This window comes from Lemur catta, chromosome 3 (assembly GCF_020740605.2).
Source record: "Lemur catta isolate mLemCat1 chromosome 3, mLemCat1.pri, whole genome shotgun sequence".
Taxonomy (NCBI): domain Eukaryota; kingdom Metazoa; phylum Chordata; class Mammalia; order Primates; family Lemuridae; genus Lemur; species Lemur catta.
The window spans coordinates 79,249,820-79,266,832 of NC_059130.1; the positions used below are offsets into that span (position 1 = coordinate 79,249,820).

A 17,013-nucleotide genomic window follows, 5' to 3' on the forward strand; every position below is an offset into this window, starting at 1 on the left:
CACCATAATCTCCTGTCAAGTAATAAAGGATCTGATCTCATTGCAACCACCTCCTTGTCTTCTGGAGCCCAGTTTATAATGCACACTACCCCAATAGAGCAAAACTGAAAGTACAAGTTACGTACATTGTCAGGTGGGTACTCCAGTGCCTTTTCCTGATCTGCCACTATACCTTGACCAATCACCTGGGACATGTCTTCCTGAAATTAAAAAAAAGATTCAACCAGTCAGCAGCATTGCAGGGCTCAAGTACGCTTTCCAACTTCAGCAGTTAACACCATTTAACTGGGCTTCGGTCTACTACAAAATGACCAAAACACCAGGCATAAAAACTCCATTCACCCGCTGGACTAACTCACAGCAATGAACATAGACTTGTCATTGCTAATTGCTTTTTCAGCCCTTTTAAATCTGTCAGCCTTTAGACCCATCAGATATCCTTTGAAGGTCATTTCAGCCAGAGTATTTTCCTCTGTCACACCAGTACCCCTATATAAATATCCTTTCAGGGCCCAAATTCTGATATTTGAATTTCTTCTCCTTTAGGTATTCAATTAGAGGCAAAAATCACATCTACAGAAAATACTGTGGGATACAAGGGTAAGTTAGTCCTCAGTTTATCACTCCTCCCATGGGGAAGTGCAGAGTCCAGACTTAGGACAGAAGTAAAACATGTGGAAAACCTGTGACACATGGCTAAAGGGCAATTTAATAACTGGAATAAATAATGACACCAATAAATTGACCAGAATGTTTATTTCTGCCGCCTAGTATATCCTATTTTTTGTTTTTGTAATAGGCAAATTTACAGGGGAAATTATCATCAGATGGTTGACTTCAAAGCATGAATTCCTGCAGTTGGGCTTGGACAAGGCAGAGAAGATAGAGGAGAGACTACTTTGGATAGAAGAAAGGATGGGTTTACTCTGCCCCTTGGTAAATGTCTGAGAGACACCCAGGTGGTGAGGTTTAGTACGCAGACGGCAGGTAGGTAAACTGATCTGGAAATGAGAAAAGAGGCATGACTTGTATAACAGAACGTTAGGAGTTTGTGATCCTAGCTCCTCAGCTTGACAGTTCTGCAAACCTGAGCAAGTTTTTTTTTTTTTTTTTTTGAGACAGAGTCTCGCTTTGTTGCCTGGGCTAGAGTGTGTGGCATCAGCCTAGCTCACAGCAACCTCAAACTCCTGGGCTTAAGCGATCCTACTGCCTCAGCCTCCCGAGTAGCTGGGACTACAGGCACGCGCCACCATGCCCGGCTAATTTTTTTTTTTCTATATATATTTTAGTTGGCCAGATAATTTATTTCTATTTTTAGTAGAGATGGGGTCTCGCTCTTGCTGGTCTTGAACTCCTGACCTTGAGCGATCCACCCGCCTCGGCCTCCCAGAGTGCTAGGATTACAGGCGTGAGCCACCGCGCCTGGCCCTGAGCAGGTTATTTGACCTCTTCAAGCCTTAATTTCCCCATCTATGAATGGAAAAAAAAAATATTTTTCTTAGAAATATCGAAAGGATTAAATGAAGCAATATGTGAGTGCATTTAGCATTGTACCTGACAAATAATATTTAATAAAGATGTCAATGATGATAGTAAATGGAACTGGGCTATGACAGCTCCATGTTTAACTGTACTACAGGGCTGGGTCAGTAGAACAATGACCTGGGCAGGACGCTTTCTCCTTTGGGGAATGTTAGAATCACTATCTGACATTTCCCACCCAGCGTTTCTTTTCTGGGTATGTTCACATCCCCTTTCTTCAACAGGCTCCCATCAGATTTGTAACAATACATTAGACAGTGATCAGGTTATGTCCAGCTGTTCATTATTATTAGATTAGGTTACACTTTCATCCTGTGTCGTCATCAACTTCCTATTGGTTTCTAACCTGAGAGATTTAACTTCAGCACATAATATCCCGAGACTGAAGCCTAGGTCCCCTGGGTGACTGTGACCACCCTTAGCTGCCCACTTTCTAACTTATTTTTTAGGGCCAGACCTATCTTGCTCATTTAGATTTTATTTTCCTCCCTGGGAGGAAAGATCCTAGAACTGCTCCCCTCTTTTAAACTTCGCTCCTAAACAGATTATATAATATAAAATGAACGCAAAAGTTACCTCATCTCATAATTCTTCCCTGAGACCCTGGTGGTGCCCCTTCCACAGCATGAATCAATTCATTTTATCACTGCTTTTGCAACATTATATTGTATCCTTTTATGCACCTGTCTCCCGTTAATATGATCAACCTTGTCTTACTTCTTTTTCCAACACACGACAGAATAGAATATGGGCTTTATAAAGGTTTAGTGCTGAATGAATCAAAGTTTGGAAACTTAAGCCTTAAATGCACCTGGGTGGATTTCAGAGTCAGCCACAAAAGGAAGGACGCGCAAAGAAAGTGACTCTGTGGCCTCCACTTTAAAGGATCACAGTTGAAAAGAGAGAAAAAAGACATAGAAAGTCAATAAGGCTCACGGGAATTTTAGAATAAAAATTCTAAACTGCCTTCTAAACAGAAACCATCAGTGTTATTCCTTCCACTGTGAATCAAATGGCCTGAGGAGCAAAAGTGAGTGCCTCTATTTGAAAATTATACTGCAGATCTGCAATTTGACCTTGTTTTAAATCCCAATTAACCAGCAGTGGGACACAGGAGCTGATTTCCCTCTCTACAGATTTAAAAATCCAATTTGCATATCACATAGAGGAACTACTAATTTGGTTTAATTTTTCCTTATCATTGCACTTGTTAATAGAAAGAAATGGCACTGGAAGAGCAGTCAGAAAATCTGGGTTCAGACTGGTTCCCCTACTTAGCAGCAGCAGTAGTGCCTGGAAACCTTCATTTTTGATGACAGTGAGAATGCAGTCACAGCTACCTGAATAAGGGGTTGTGAGCAAAGTTGAATCCGACCCGTGCTTCCTGAGCATCTACTACGTGGCAGCAGTGAAAAAGACTGACAGAGGGGCCCTTGCACTTGGCACATTTACACATCTGCTGAGACAGACAGTAAAGAAATGATTACAGCAATGATGAATTACAACTGCACGGTACATGTGTGAAGGTGTGTGGCGGGCAGCAAATGCCTGAAGTGTTAGTTTCCTTCCTTTTCTATTATCTTGTCCTCAAAAATGTAGCAGGATGAGATGAGGAAATCGGATTTGTGAAAAGCATCTGGTCCAACACACTGTCCCATTTCTTAGACTAATTACTCTTAAACCTCTGGGCCAAGGGATGGGGCTGGCACATGATGGTGATAATTATGATATCTAAAGCTTCCTGATCCTGACCGTGTGCCTGTACTTAGCCAGGCACATTACACATTTGCTGACGTACACCACAGACCTATGCATTAGATACTATTATCCTCATGTAGAGTTGAGGTAACTGAGGCACAGAGAGGCTAAATTATTTGCAAGCCAGAACTTTAACCCAGACTCATCTTGCTCCAGAGCCCTTGCTCTTAACCAAGGAGTAAACCACAAGAGAAAGGGAAAGCACTTTACCTACTCCCAACAACACATGCAAGATTCTTAGCCTTGACACAGTGATTCCATTTTTAGATTCAACATTAGGTCAGATCAAGCCATCCCTGCTTATTATGAACCTGGAAAAAAAAAAAACTCCATGGCGCTAGCCACTGCAGTGACCTTGGATCTCTTTGCTTGTGTCTTGTGTTTAAATAGTATTTAAAATTTGCTAAGCACCCAACTATTGCATCAAAGGAGCTCTTAGTACTTTAAAAGCTGAGGTTTTAGGACATTGTAAGGTGTTGACTTTGCACAGTGGACCCCCAAATAAGAAGACTGAGGAAGCATTGTGGAAAGATCATCTCATTTCATGAAATAAACTGATACGACACATTCTTTTTTTTTTTTAAGGCAAAAGCAAGTTTATTGAAGTAAGAAAAAAAAAAGGAGGCTACCCCATAGACAGGGCAGTGGCTACCTTTCAGAGCAACAGAGAGTAGCCTGATACGACACATTCTGTCTACATTATTATGTTGTAATCCTCAGCACGGTACTGTGAGCTCCTGAAAGGAAGCTTTGTGGGCCAGGAAAGTTACTCTGATCAAGAGAAGGAGCTTCCCAGGGGTGCATATAAAAGGCAACACTGACAATATCCTATGTAACAGACGGGTGAGATGTCTAGACTACAGTCCCCAAGTCTGGTTGAATTCTGTCCCCAAGCTGGGCCCCATCTCTCTGGCCACTGTAATTGGTCCAAGGGTGGACACTTGCACCAAACAATAACATCCCATGGATTCCCACAGTGGAGCCAAGGGAAGAGAGTCAGCTGCTTTCCGGCAGAGAGGCTTGGGAGCTCTTGGCAGCCATAGCTGCAGCACGCCGGAGAAGCAAACAGATAAGCAGAGACATCCCTGCAAGCATCGGGCCTCTAGTTCCAACTGTCCCTGAGGCTAAGTGTCAACCCTGCCTGTCTGTAGTTCCTTTGCCTGGACCAGTCCCTGCCTAATTCCTACTCATTTAACCACCTGGATTAGGTGAAATCATATTAGCCAAAGTTCCCACAGCACCTTAACTTGCCCTTCAATACAACTCATTAGGAATCACGTGTCTCAAGTTGGCTTCAAATCCTGACCGTGACACTTACTACCTAAGTGTCTCTGTGCCTCAGTTTTCTATCTATAATATGGGAATAGTAAAAGGATTGATCTCCTATAAAATACGAATTAATACACTTAGAATAATGCCTATCAGAAAGCATAGTAAATACTATGGAAGCCTGTTATTCTCAGCAGTTCCCAGGAGAGACTGTGTCTTTGTTCACTGCTCTATGTGCACAGTACCTGGGACATACCAGGCATTCAATATAAACTTGCATAATTTGTGAAAGAGATAGTTGATTTATAACTCCTTTTGAAAGGTAACATAATCAACACAGGTTTTAGATTATAAGCTCTTAAAATTACGTGAGCGAATAAGGTTTCCCCAGAAAACTGGAAACTTCACAGACCCAGAAAATATGCCGAAATAGCACTTGTTTCAGAGAAGTGGTGGGATTCTGCAGAGAGGCCACTCCACCAAGTAAGAAAGTCTGAGTTCTGGGCTCTGAGCCGCCACATTGTTTCACTTCCCTGGGCCCTAAGTGCTAATAATTATGGTTGTAAGATTACTTTCTCAATTGAGGAAAAACCTGATAAGAAAACTGAGGAAAAACCTGATAAGAAAGCGATTCCTTCTGGCCAAATTAAATTTCAAGTTGAATAACAAGTCTCCACAGTGGACCAGTTACAGTGGTTGGGAGTGAATATATACTGGCAGACATCAAAGATGTGGATCTGTGTTAAAAATATGTTGCACTTATATTTCTGTTACCTTTGAGTTCATGAGGTTACTTTCCCTGTTAACCTCATGTCTCCACAGCACCTCCATTTACTATGCAGAGGGGGAAGAGAATGGAAGAAAAAGCCAAAAGCTTTTCTCTTGTGACTTTCATGAAGGAAGTAGACTTCACTGTAAATCTACTGTCTTTTTTATGCCCAGGAAAGGGAAACGTATCATGTACACAAATCTCAAGTGGTTTTCAGAAATAGAAGATATAAAAAACAATGAGCTGTGAAAAATGCCACATATTTGAATGCACTTGAACTCTGCCATTGGCAATTTGCATATTGTCATCAGGAGAAGCCAGTGCTGACTCAGACACACTCTCCTGCTCCTTACAGGGAATTCCTAGCCTCCTGCTATAGATGCTTTTTCATATTGGATCTGGAACAGAAAATAAGATCCTCACAGTGACATCTGCTCTCAATAGCAAACCAGAAATCCAGCAGTTCTTGATGGAGTGCAAATTGGGGGTAAAAATGGATTTTAAGCATACGGCTTAGGACCTTGTTTTAAAAACAAGCCGGATATTACGCCTGGGAATTCCAGCCTGGAGTAAGACCTAACAAGAAGCTCGTAACCAACAGAAACACATTATAAACTATTTTTCCAAATTTGGATGCCAGCACTTTAAAAACACTTATGAATACTTTTTAATCAAGCACGGTAGTAAAAGTTGATAAGCTGAACCTGCATCAGAGATCACACAGCATATTATTCTCTTAAAAGTCAAAATTCTAAACTGAACTCATTATCTTCTCCTACAAATCTGTTTTTTCTACTATTTTTTTAAAATTAGTGACAATATCAACTTCCCACTTATGCAGGTTTAAAGCCACAGGCAGCTTTTACTAATTATTCTCTCTTGCCTGCTTTCATTTGAAAAGTACTCTTGATTATAGGGACACAACATGAAGCAAAGCAGATTTTTCACAGACCAGGACATTTTCAAAAACACTTTCTATTCTACCTCTTTTTTTTTTTTTTTTGGCCAAGTAATTAAGACCAAAGAAATATTAAGTTGCAGCATATGAATTTGCCACTTTATAAGTCAAGAAATGATTAAGTATCAGGGATTTCAGAGGGTTCAACCTATCAACTACTACTCCTAGGCTAACTACTACCATATATTATTACCAAAATGTCATGTAGGAAGAACCATTTTAACACTAAAAATTTAGGTAGGACACACGGTCTAAATTACAGTCCTTTAAATTGCACAAATTTAGTTTTATGAAGAACTCTCTATATGGTTATTATTTTTCACATTTCCCACAGATCATCTGGGTCTAATAACTTTTTAGTATCATCTGGGTAAAGGAGAGAACTTAGACTTTGGAGTTTGACAGTGGTTCGTATCCTGGTTTTTCTACTTATAGGTTACATGTTCTTTGAAAAATTGACTTCTCTAAACTTCAGCTTCTTGATGGGTTAATACCATCTATCTCTCTGAAAAGCATTATAGCTCATATTGTCTTCCATATACAGGAAGTCAGTGAGACATAAGGGTTCAAATCCTTCTCATGGGACTTACAGGCTCTAAGTCTTTGGGCAAGTGAATTAAGCTCTGGAATATTCAGGTCCTTCATCTGAAGGATGGAGCTGATAATAATGTTTTCATCAGGGGGACGATAAAGGTGGGGACAATATGTTCTGCTCAGTTCCTAACAAATAAATGCTCAATAAATGGCGGAGGGTATTGTTACTGTTACTACTGTTTCTGTCAGGATAAAGGAAATCATGTTTTAAAGTGCCTACTACAGTGACTTGTACGCTTTCTGTATCACAGAGACATCTAAAAACAGACAAGCGTGAATGTACCTCTTTCCCCACAAATTTGCTCTTCTTCTGGCTTCTTTTCTCAGTACCTAGCGTCAGCCAACCAGCCCGTCAGCCACTGTGAGGTATCTGAGAACCATTCTTGCCTCCTCCTCCTTCAACTTGGCATCCACACAGCCATTGAGTCTATCAATTCTAACTCTTGTATATGTTGAAAATCTGTCCCTATTTCTCTGTCCTCCTTGCCAGATCCCCAATTTAGGTCACTATCAACTTTATCTGTTACTCTAACAGCTTTTTAACTCCCTCCCTGACTTCAGCTTTGACATTTTCTAAATGATTCTTCTCAAGGCACCCAGAAGGATCTTCTCAAAAGGCTAATCTCATCTTTATAATCTCCTGTGAAAAACCACTCCAAAGGCTTCCCTTGGTATGAAGTCCTCTGTCCTGGTTCAGAGGGCCCTCCACCATCCAGCCCCTGCCTACTTGGTGGCTTTCACTGCCTGCTCCTGGGGCCGCCCGCCCACCACTTTGTCTCCAGTATGGGACGAGGAGTGCAGACGTGGGTACCTATGGGTGGGGGGAGGGACGCAGGCTGGGGTGAGAGAATGGTGGAAAGGCAGGGGCTGAAATAAACTGGAAGTATACAGTTGAAGGACAGCTTGGGATACTGGCCCATTTTCAGTAGAAAATGGAAACCAGGATTTTTATGGAAAATCTCCTGATTCATAAAACTTAGCTCAAACATCTTAAGAATACTGTGTAGGCTAAATGAAACACAGTCGTGGGCTGGATCTGACTCCTGACAACCCGCTTGTGATCTCTGCATTAGATCAAATGCAGCATGCTCCTGGACATGAAAGAGGGCTTATTTGCCTTTATATTCCTAGAGCTTGACACATCACAGGTTCTAAGAAAATGTGTACTGAATAATGAGAGTTCTGGCACACCTAGATTTCATATAGGTAAAATCTGCTACCATTTACTGAGCCCTTAAACTGCGTGCCAAGTGCTAAGAGTTTCACATATAAAATCATACATGATTCCCATAACAAAGAGGTGAGCATCACCCTCTCAATTTTTGGACGAAGAAACGTAGGCAGATAGGATAAGTCACTTTCCCCAGTTAGCAGAGGTAGGATCTAAGTCTGTTCAGACTTCAGAGCCCATAATTTATATGACAGTCTTTTTCATCTGGAAAAGCAAGGACTCCCTGTCCATTTGGAGATGTAGTATCATTTATAACACATGCCACTGACTTTTCAATAAGGATGTTTGGAAATTTTATATGGCTCAAGTGTATCTAGTAGGGAGTAAAAAGAGCTCCTAAAATGTTGGTATTCTTGCTGATGGGAACTCTGAAATGCTAAAATGCACTGTCAGCTGCAGTGTGAATTTCCATGTCATAGCTCATTTCAGTTACTGATAAGTAAATTCCAGAAACTACTCATGCTTCCCCTGGCATTGCTACCCTGTAAATTCTAAAATATCCACAGAGAAACTATAGGGTGAATGCTGCCTCAAGCTGACTGGGATACTCTCATTTTTCCATTCTTGCCTTAAGGGTCAGAAATTAGATTCCATAATAAAGACAACAGTAAAGACAAATACCACTGACAGTTTGAAAAATCAAAACATTTTGAAAAATTTTGAAAAATCTAAAATGTTTTATTGAGGTACATGAACCAGGTATGTAATGACAAGTGTCACTCAACCCACAGACTGCCCTGTGGTCATACAGTTTTGCAGAATTGGAAAAGAACACTGGGCACATCTGTTCGGGGCATTTCTAGCAGGGTTATCATGGGCTGCTGGCCAAGCCCTGGGATGACGCTTCTTCTGAAGTCCCAGATGGTGTAACAAGTGCCATTTTAATAGCTCTCACCCTGCACTCAGAGGAAAGCTTTAAAGAACACATACAGAAGGAGGTTTGCATACTGGGGGCAAGACAGGTAAATTCTTTTACTGGCAACTCTCTGTGAAACTTACCTGGTAAACACATACACGGCCTTGCTGAAGAGTCAAGCATGTTTATATGATCTTTGCAAAGACAAAATGTGAGAATATATATTGTTGCCACCAGCTCTCATGGACTGCCGCCGCTGATGCACTAAACTCCCAACCAGCCTGTCAGCACTGCTCTGGCCCTGTCCTATCTGATCACCACATTGCAGCAACAGTGACTTGGAGTCACCTCCTACAGACAGACCTCCGTGCTTCCCACTGCTGTCAGCCCACAGACCACCTCTTTCACGTGACGTGGCTCTGCTGACAACTCTGATTTCACTTCCATCTCACCAGTTCTGGCAACCTTGGACTTTTCAGTTCACCAGACCTCTCTCTAAGGTCGCCGGAAACCCTCCTCTGTTTCTTTGCCCCATTCCCAATCACTGCCAGCTTCTCCTTCAAATTTCAGTTTGACTGTCCTCAGGGGAGCCCTCCTGGACAAGGTCAAATTCCCTTTTGTGTGCTCTCAGCACCAAGAACCTCTAGTTCTTAACTTTGATCAAAGTTGAGATTTCAATCTATTTCTGGCATTTTTTCTCTGTCCATGAAGATTGTAAGCAACCCAAGAGAGGAGACCTCTGTTTACTTTCAGTAGCATCTCCCAAGGATCTAGCATGGGGCTTAGTAACAAGCAGAATGAAAGAATTTATAATATAAAGTTAGGCAATACTTTTGATGGACAAAGAAATTGAGCCTTTTCTGCTAGGGTGAGGATTTTTAAACACTTGCAAAATATTCCAAAAGGTGGAGAGACTATATGTGAAGTTACTTCAGCATTTCTGACTTGATTTCAGTTTGTGGATCACCTACATTCCTTCTTCCCCTCTTTCCTCTTCCTCCTGTTTTTTTTTTTTAAATCTTTATTGAGACAATTAATATACCATAAAATTTACCCACCATACAACAATGATTTTAGTATATTCACAGAATTGTGCAAACATCATCACAATCTAAGTTTAGAATATTTTCCTAACCTCAAAAAGAAAGCCCAGACCCCATTCCCCTCTCCACACCCTCAGCCATAGGCAACCACTAATTTACTTTCTCTCTCAATAGATTTGCCTATTCTGAACATTTCATATAAATAGAATCATACAATATGTGGTTGTTGCATCATATATCAATACTTCATTTTTTATTACTAAATAATGTTCCACTGTGTGCATATACCACATTCTATTTACCCATTCATCAACTGATGGACACTTGAGATGTGCATTTCTTTGGTGGTAAAGATGTGGAACATCTCCTTGTGTGCTTTTTGGCCATTTGTATATCTTTGGAGAAATACCTATTCAGATCATTCCCCCCCGACCCTACACTTTTGTAAGAGACAGAGTCTCGCACTCTGTCACCCAGACTGGAGTGCAGTGGTGGGATCGTAGCTCACTGCAGCCTTGAGTGATGGGGTTCAAGCAATCCTCCCGACTCAGCCTCCTGAGTACGTGGGACTATAGGCTCAAGCCACCACGCCACGCTAATTTTTAAAAATTCTTTGTAGAGACAGGTCTCACTATGTTGTCCAGGCTGGTCTCAAACTCCTGGCCTCAAGCAATCCTCCCACCTTGCCCATTTTTTACTTAGGGTTTAGTTGTCATTTTATTATGTCGTGGTTTACTGGTTGTTTTTAAATTATTTTAGTTACTATTTGTAACAGCACGGAGAAGAAGATGGACAAGAACAAAAGAAAAGGCAAATTGGCTTTACATCAAAGCAGAAAATTATAGAAACAGACAGGGCTAGAGATCCAAAGGCAGTGTCAAGGGCAGAGGTTAGATGCTTATAAGAAGAAAGCAGTACTGTCTCTTTCCTTCCCTTCTTACCTAACTACTAAGCTCCTAAAGACAGCAAGCTGTGCGAGCACTTGTCCTTGAACATCTCAAGTTAAGAAGCTCTGACAGCTTTGCTCACTGCTGAATCCTCTGCATATAACACTGTGGCCAACACACAAGAGATACTAGATTAATATTTGTTGTTTAAACAAATAGATCACACGATGATATTTCCTCTATTTTAAGAGACGCTGTCTTTGTGAACTACACAGTGTAGAGAAGCTGGGCTTTATAAAGAGGCAAAGAGAACTGGGTTGGGTCCCAGCCATGCCACCTGCCAGCTGTGAGGTCTTAGGAATGGACTTGCCACCTCCCACCTTCAGTTCCTCATCAGTAAAGCAGGGCTACTAATGTGCACTGGGTCAAATACAATAACCGGGATGAAGACACCTGGCACAGGTTAGCTTCTTGAAAAATTTTAGTTTCCTTCATATACAAAACATCTGTTTGGAGGTCTCTATATAACTTTATTTACCAATATAAAAGGTATAAAAGGTGAATTTTATATCTTCACCTGCTTATATGCCACAATCTTCTATTCATATGTTCGAGTTCAAGATTTAGACAAAGGGGGATGAAAATCATAAAGTTTAGATGCCAGGGTAATTTTCTTGCTATGTGTTGACCTTGGTTTTATTCTATATCTGTATCTCTCTGAGAGGCAACATTAAGTGCAGCCTCCAATCTAGATCCAGCCTTCACTGGGTGATTTCAGGCAACTTAATGTTTCAGTGCCTCAGTTTCCTCATCTCTTACACGGAGATGATACTACTACTAACCTCACAGGATTGTTACGTGAATGAGTTCGTGTGTGTAAAGAGCCCTGCCTGGCACACAGGCACTCTAGCTGTGATGGTTCGTCTTAGGTGTCAACTTGACTGGATTAAGGGATGTCTAGATAGTTGGAAAAGCATTTTGGGGGGATATGTCTGTGCGGGTGTTTCCAGAAGAGAATGGCGTTTGAGTCAGTGCCCTGAATAAGGGAGATCTGCCCTCACCCAATGTGGGCAGGCACTATCCGATCAGCAGAGGAAAGGCAAACACTCTCTTTCTCTCTTTTTTCTAGAGCTGGAGTACCATCTTTTCCTGCCCCTGGACAACAGAACTCCAGGTTCTCTGGCCTCTGGATGCCGGGACTTACACCAGCGTCCCCCGGTTCTCAGGCCTGACGACTTGAACTGAGCCATGCTACTGGCTTCCCTCATTCTCCAGACTGCTGACCCTACTGTGGTACTTCCAGCCTCCATAAACATGTGAGCCAATTCCCCTAATAAATCCCCTCTCATATATCTCTATATCCTGTTGGTTCTGTCTCTCTGGAGAACCCTAATGCATTGGTAACTGCATTTTTCAGGTTGGAAAACTCACTTCAAATTTTCAAGTTATACCTTCATACTTCACTACAAATAGCTGACCTTTATATGGCTAACCCTTAGTGCTTTAATTAGAATTACAACATCGTCATTATTAACAACAACAACTCATCCTTATAAAGTGACTGTGGTGTACTCTGGCATAGTTCTAAGTAGTACTTTTGGAATTATTAACTCCTTTAATTCTTACAACAACCCTTTGCTTCTTTCCTCCATTTTCCAGATGCAGAAACTAAGTCCCAGAGAGGTTAAGTCATTTCCTGAAGGTTATATTGCTACTAAATGGTAGAACCAGGATTTGAATCCAAGTAGTCTGGCTCCAGTGTTTGTACTCTTAATAATTTAGTTATACTGATTCAAAAAAGTATATTATATGAACATAGATATTACAAATATTATAAAAACAGATTTGTATCCAAAAGATGAAAATAATCATTTTAGGAATTCATGAGTTTCTATGTCAGCAAGCTACCAGGGAGTCACAGGCCTTTCAGAAAGAATCCCAGCTCTTCCAATTTCTAGTTTTGTCATCTTTCATTGAGCAGATGAAGGTCGCATTTATAAATCTGGGATAAATAATTTCTGTTCTTTTTACACAGGGTTAATATTTTGGGGATATAAGATTGAATAAGACTGTGAACCCACTAAATACCATTTTAGAAGAAATTACAATATTAAAAAGTTAAGCTAATGAGATAATAGATGAAACATTGTTTTGCAAATTGGAAAGTTCTATATGAATAGTTTTTTAAAAATCCTTTTCAGGATTGAAAAAGTGTGGTGGCTCATGCCTGTAATCCTAGCACTCTGGGAGGCTGAGGCAGGAGGATCACTTGAGGCTAGGAGTTCAAGATCAGCCTAAGCAACACAGTGAGACCTCCATTTCCACAAAAAAAAAAAGAAAAATTAGCCCAGCGTGGTGGTGCGTGCCTGTAGTCTCATGTATTCCAGAGGATTGCTCGAGTCCAGGAATTTGAGGTTGCAGTGAGCTATGATCACGCCACTACACTTTACCCAGGGTGACAGAGCAAGACCTTGTCTCAAAAAAAAAAAAAAGTCTTCAAAAGGCTTAAAAAATAGTCTTAACAGGCTCTCACCTAGACTTCTGAAATAGATACCAGACACTTCACTGACTCCAGTCTCTCACAATTGGAATCTATGTTTCACAAACCATCATCTGATCTACAAACAAGTTATTTCTCCTTTAAAAATATTTAGAGAACTGGAATACATTCTAAAGTTATTATAAACTCCTTGGCTGTGTATCTGGGGGCTACTGAGATACGGCCCAAAGCCAACCACAACTGAATGGTGTAGTATGCACAGACCCATGACTTAGTCTTAGCTCTGAAAATAACAAATCATCTTGGAGAACTGACTTAATGGTTCTTTGGAGTGTAATTTCTTAGGTAGCACCTTGTGTACACATGCATCCATCCAGCTATCAACAGACATTTATTGAGCACTGAACATAAAAAGAGGAATAAATTAACCTATAATTCATAGCATACAGTTCCTTCACTCCTGTGATTCCACTCCCCATGGCTGCTCTATAAAAGGCCAGTCCCTGCTTGCTACTCCATAATCCACACTGTTCGTCTGGTGAACCTTCTCCAGTTTATGCCAACCTCAGCAATCTCAGATGCCTTCCATCTTTAAAGGTTTATCTTAAAGGCCTTCCTAATCTAAGAAACCTTCCCTAATTATTTCTGAATGAGGTGGGGGGTTCCTTCCTCCTCTGAATTCCCATCATATTTTGTTTTTTTTCCTCCCCTTGATACACCTCTGCCTGGTATGATTTTCTAGATATAAATTCTGTTACCCTGGCTGGTGCTAGAGGATAAGATTCATAAGGGTGAGGCCTGTGTTTTTCTCTTGGTGACTTTTGCAGGGTCCAGCACAGTGCCCAGTGAGACATTTGTCCCCACAGGAAACAAGCAAGAAACTTTCAGAGGGTTAGAGCTTACAGCTTCCAACTGTAAAAACAGTCAAGGCCCACACAGATCACATGCTACCCTCTGGACTGGGTAGATGCGGCAACAATCCTAGGATGGTGCAGCCAAGCAGGGGAGAGCATACCAATCTTACAATAGAAACAATCAAATAATGACTAGTGATGATGAAAAGTTATTAATACTTTATTACAATAATTATGTATATATTAGGCAGAACCATGTGAAAATTTTACCGACAAAACAGCAATTTCATATAATTCAATCTAATATTTTGCTAATTTATGTATCATCTGTCTCCTTTCCCACTCCCACGGTGGCATGAGTCCCATGAGGGAAGGCATTTTTGTACGTTTTATTCACCATTGTATCTCTAGTGCCTGGAACATGGTGGCATTTGGCAAATATTTGTTGAATGAATGAATGAACTTACTAAGCACCAACTATTTGCCTTATACTCTTCTATATGATTTATATTTCATAGCCCATTTGTTTCCTCATAACATCCTAATTACTGCCATTCTTCAAATGAGAAAACTAAGGCGTGGTGAGGTCAAGTGACTTGCCTAAGACCACGCTCTTACCCAATACTTTATGCTAGGCCATTTACATTTATGCTATAAAAGTTGTCCAAATTCACACTGTCTTTCCTCTCTGAACTAGACCATGCACAGATTCCACTGAAAACAGTGACAAAGAAATTTTAGGATACCAAAAACAGAGGATCATGGGGAGGAATAAAGGGGGAAAAGAGGGGCACTAGGCAATGGGTTTGGGGAAGCCTGTTATTCTCGGTGAAATACAGCACGAAACATTATCTAAAAATGACCCTCAGTCCTTCAAGTCCTCTGCTTCTTCCATCCCTGGTGCCGCTTACTTGGGAAGAAGGGGCAGATGATGGATGCCTTTTGCCTTCAGCCTACAGATGAGCCTCGTTGGGACTACCAGACTCCTCTAGCAAGCAAGGGAATATTCCCACTCTTACCATTTCCTCTGTAGACAAAATTGGGGGCCCCTCCTTATAAAATCCTGTTGCTTTAAAAGACTTTTCCCTAACCTATCTATGGAGATACAGTGCCAAAAAGAACAAGTGAATAGTTAACATATTTTTAACTGACAGGGATTTCAGTTTGAAATTTGTTGATGTTACTCATTCTCCTTCAGTGCAAATATGCAGCCTATTTTTTGGAAAGGGAAAACTGTAACCTTGGGACACCTTGTTCAAGAACAACGGTCATGATTTGTCACTGTCACTATTCTTGCTGCCAGGGGTCTCAGGTGGCATGTAGGGTTTGTCCAAGACCAGCTCATTACAATTTCTGCTCTTGCTGAAATGTCCTTTTTCTTCAACTGGAAAGAATTAGTTTACTTTCTAGGATATGGAATATAAGGCAGTCCCAATATATTTTCTAAAAGTTGAAAAAAGGTAAATGGATGATTTTTCAAACTCCCTAAAGTATAGTAAAATGAACAACTCTGGGCTGTCATAAAATCAGGTTGACTACTAAGTGATTAGTTCTTTGAGATTTGTAAGATATTTTAAAACATAGAGGGAAAAAAGCCAATATTTCTTTCTAGAATTTGTAGTCTAACCCTGGAAGTGCTAGGCTGCAAAACAGAAAGGGAGATTAGGAGCAAAGCATGGGATTCAGGCAGAGTGAGGATCAATCTCCAAGTCTACCCCACACTAGCTGGTGGCCTTTGGCAAGTTAGTTAACTTCTCTAACTCTCAGTTTCCTCACACGTAGGAAAAGCAAAGATCAGGAAGTGAATAAAGCATAGTACCTAGTGCATAGTAAATGTTCAATAACTATTTATTTTAAAATGGGGTCTCACTATGTTGCCCAGGCTGGTCTCCAACTCCTGGGCTTAAGTGATCCTTCTGCCTCAAGCTCCTGAATAGCTGGGATTACAGGTGCATACCACCATGGCTGGGTCTCAATAACGATTAAATAACAAAATATTAAACATTAGACTACATAGGAGGGAGAGTTCTCTAAAACTGCCTCACTTCTAATGCCCTAGCCCCTGGGTAAGTTTAAGTATCTTTTGCTGTGAATTGGTGGAATAAATGTAACATTTTCTCCTGTACCTCTAGGACTAATTCAGCACAGCCTTGGCCTTATAAAAACCCAATATTAAACCCGATTTAAAGGATTGCTTCTTTAGCGCTAGACAGCACAATTCAAGCGTCAAGAAGGTAGAAGATGCTATTCTTCGGAGGGAATGGGTTACTCACTACATGGAATAGTTCCTCCTGTCTCAGATATCAAGATTCCCATAGAAGCAAACACAACAGATGGTCCTTTCCAAATTGGTCCAAAATATAGGCAATACGTCCTTGAGAAGAACAAAGGGTGGAAATACCCAGGATTCTCACCAGTTTGGAGCTTTCACTTTCAGGCAACTGTTTAATACCAACTTCAAGACTGCCATCTTCCTCACTACTAACAGGTTCAGTGCCACTCTGATCCTATGGGACATCAAAAAAGAAAATGGCAAAGATGTCATTCTTCACTCACACTCCCCCAAACTGTACAGATGCTCAATCACAGTTGCTTGTTTTCTTTTCTTTTCTTTTTTTTTTTTTTGAGACAGAGTCTTACTCTGTTGCCCGGGCTAGAGTGCCGTGGTGTCAGCCTAGCTCACAGCAACCTCAAACTCCTGGGCTTAAGCGATCCTACTGCCTCAGCCTCCCGAGTAGCTAGGACTACAGGC

The 17,013-nt window shown here is 41.0% G+C and overlaps 1 protein-coding gene across 8 annotated transcripts in view; it reads right to left on the bottom strand.

Annotated features, from left to right (window-relative positions):
* Positions 1–17,013, bottom strand: part of PATJ (PATJ crumbs cell polarity complex component) — a 337,132-nt gene that overhangs the window by 73,678 nt on the left and 246,441 nt on the right. For 6 of the 8 annotated variants that reach the window (XM_045547880.1, XM_045547879.1, XM_045547881.1 and 3 more), the window contains exons 31-32: positions 16,676–16,768; positions 126–200 (exon numbers count right to left, since the gene is read on the bottom strand). In XM_045547880.1, coding sequence (XP_045403836.1) covers positions 126–200; positions 16,676–16,768 — 168 coding nt within the window. The remainder of the gene's footprint in view (positions 1–125; positions 201–16,675; positions 16,769–17,013) is intronic. The other 2 variants (XM_045547882.1, XM_045547878.1) reach the window with 1 other exon arrangement.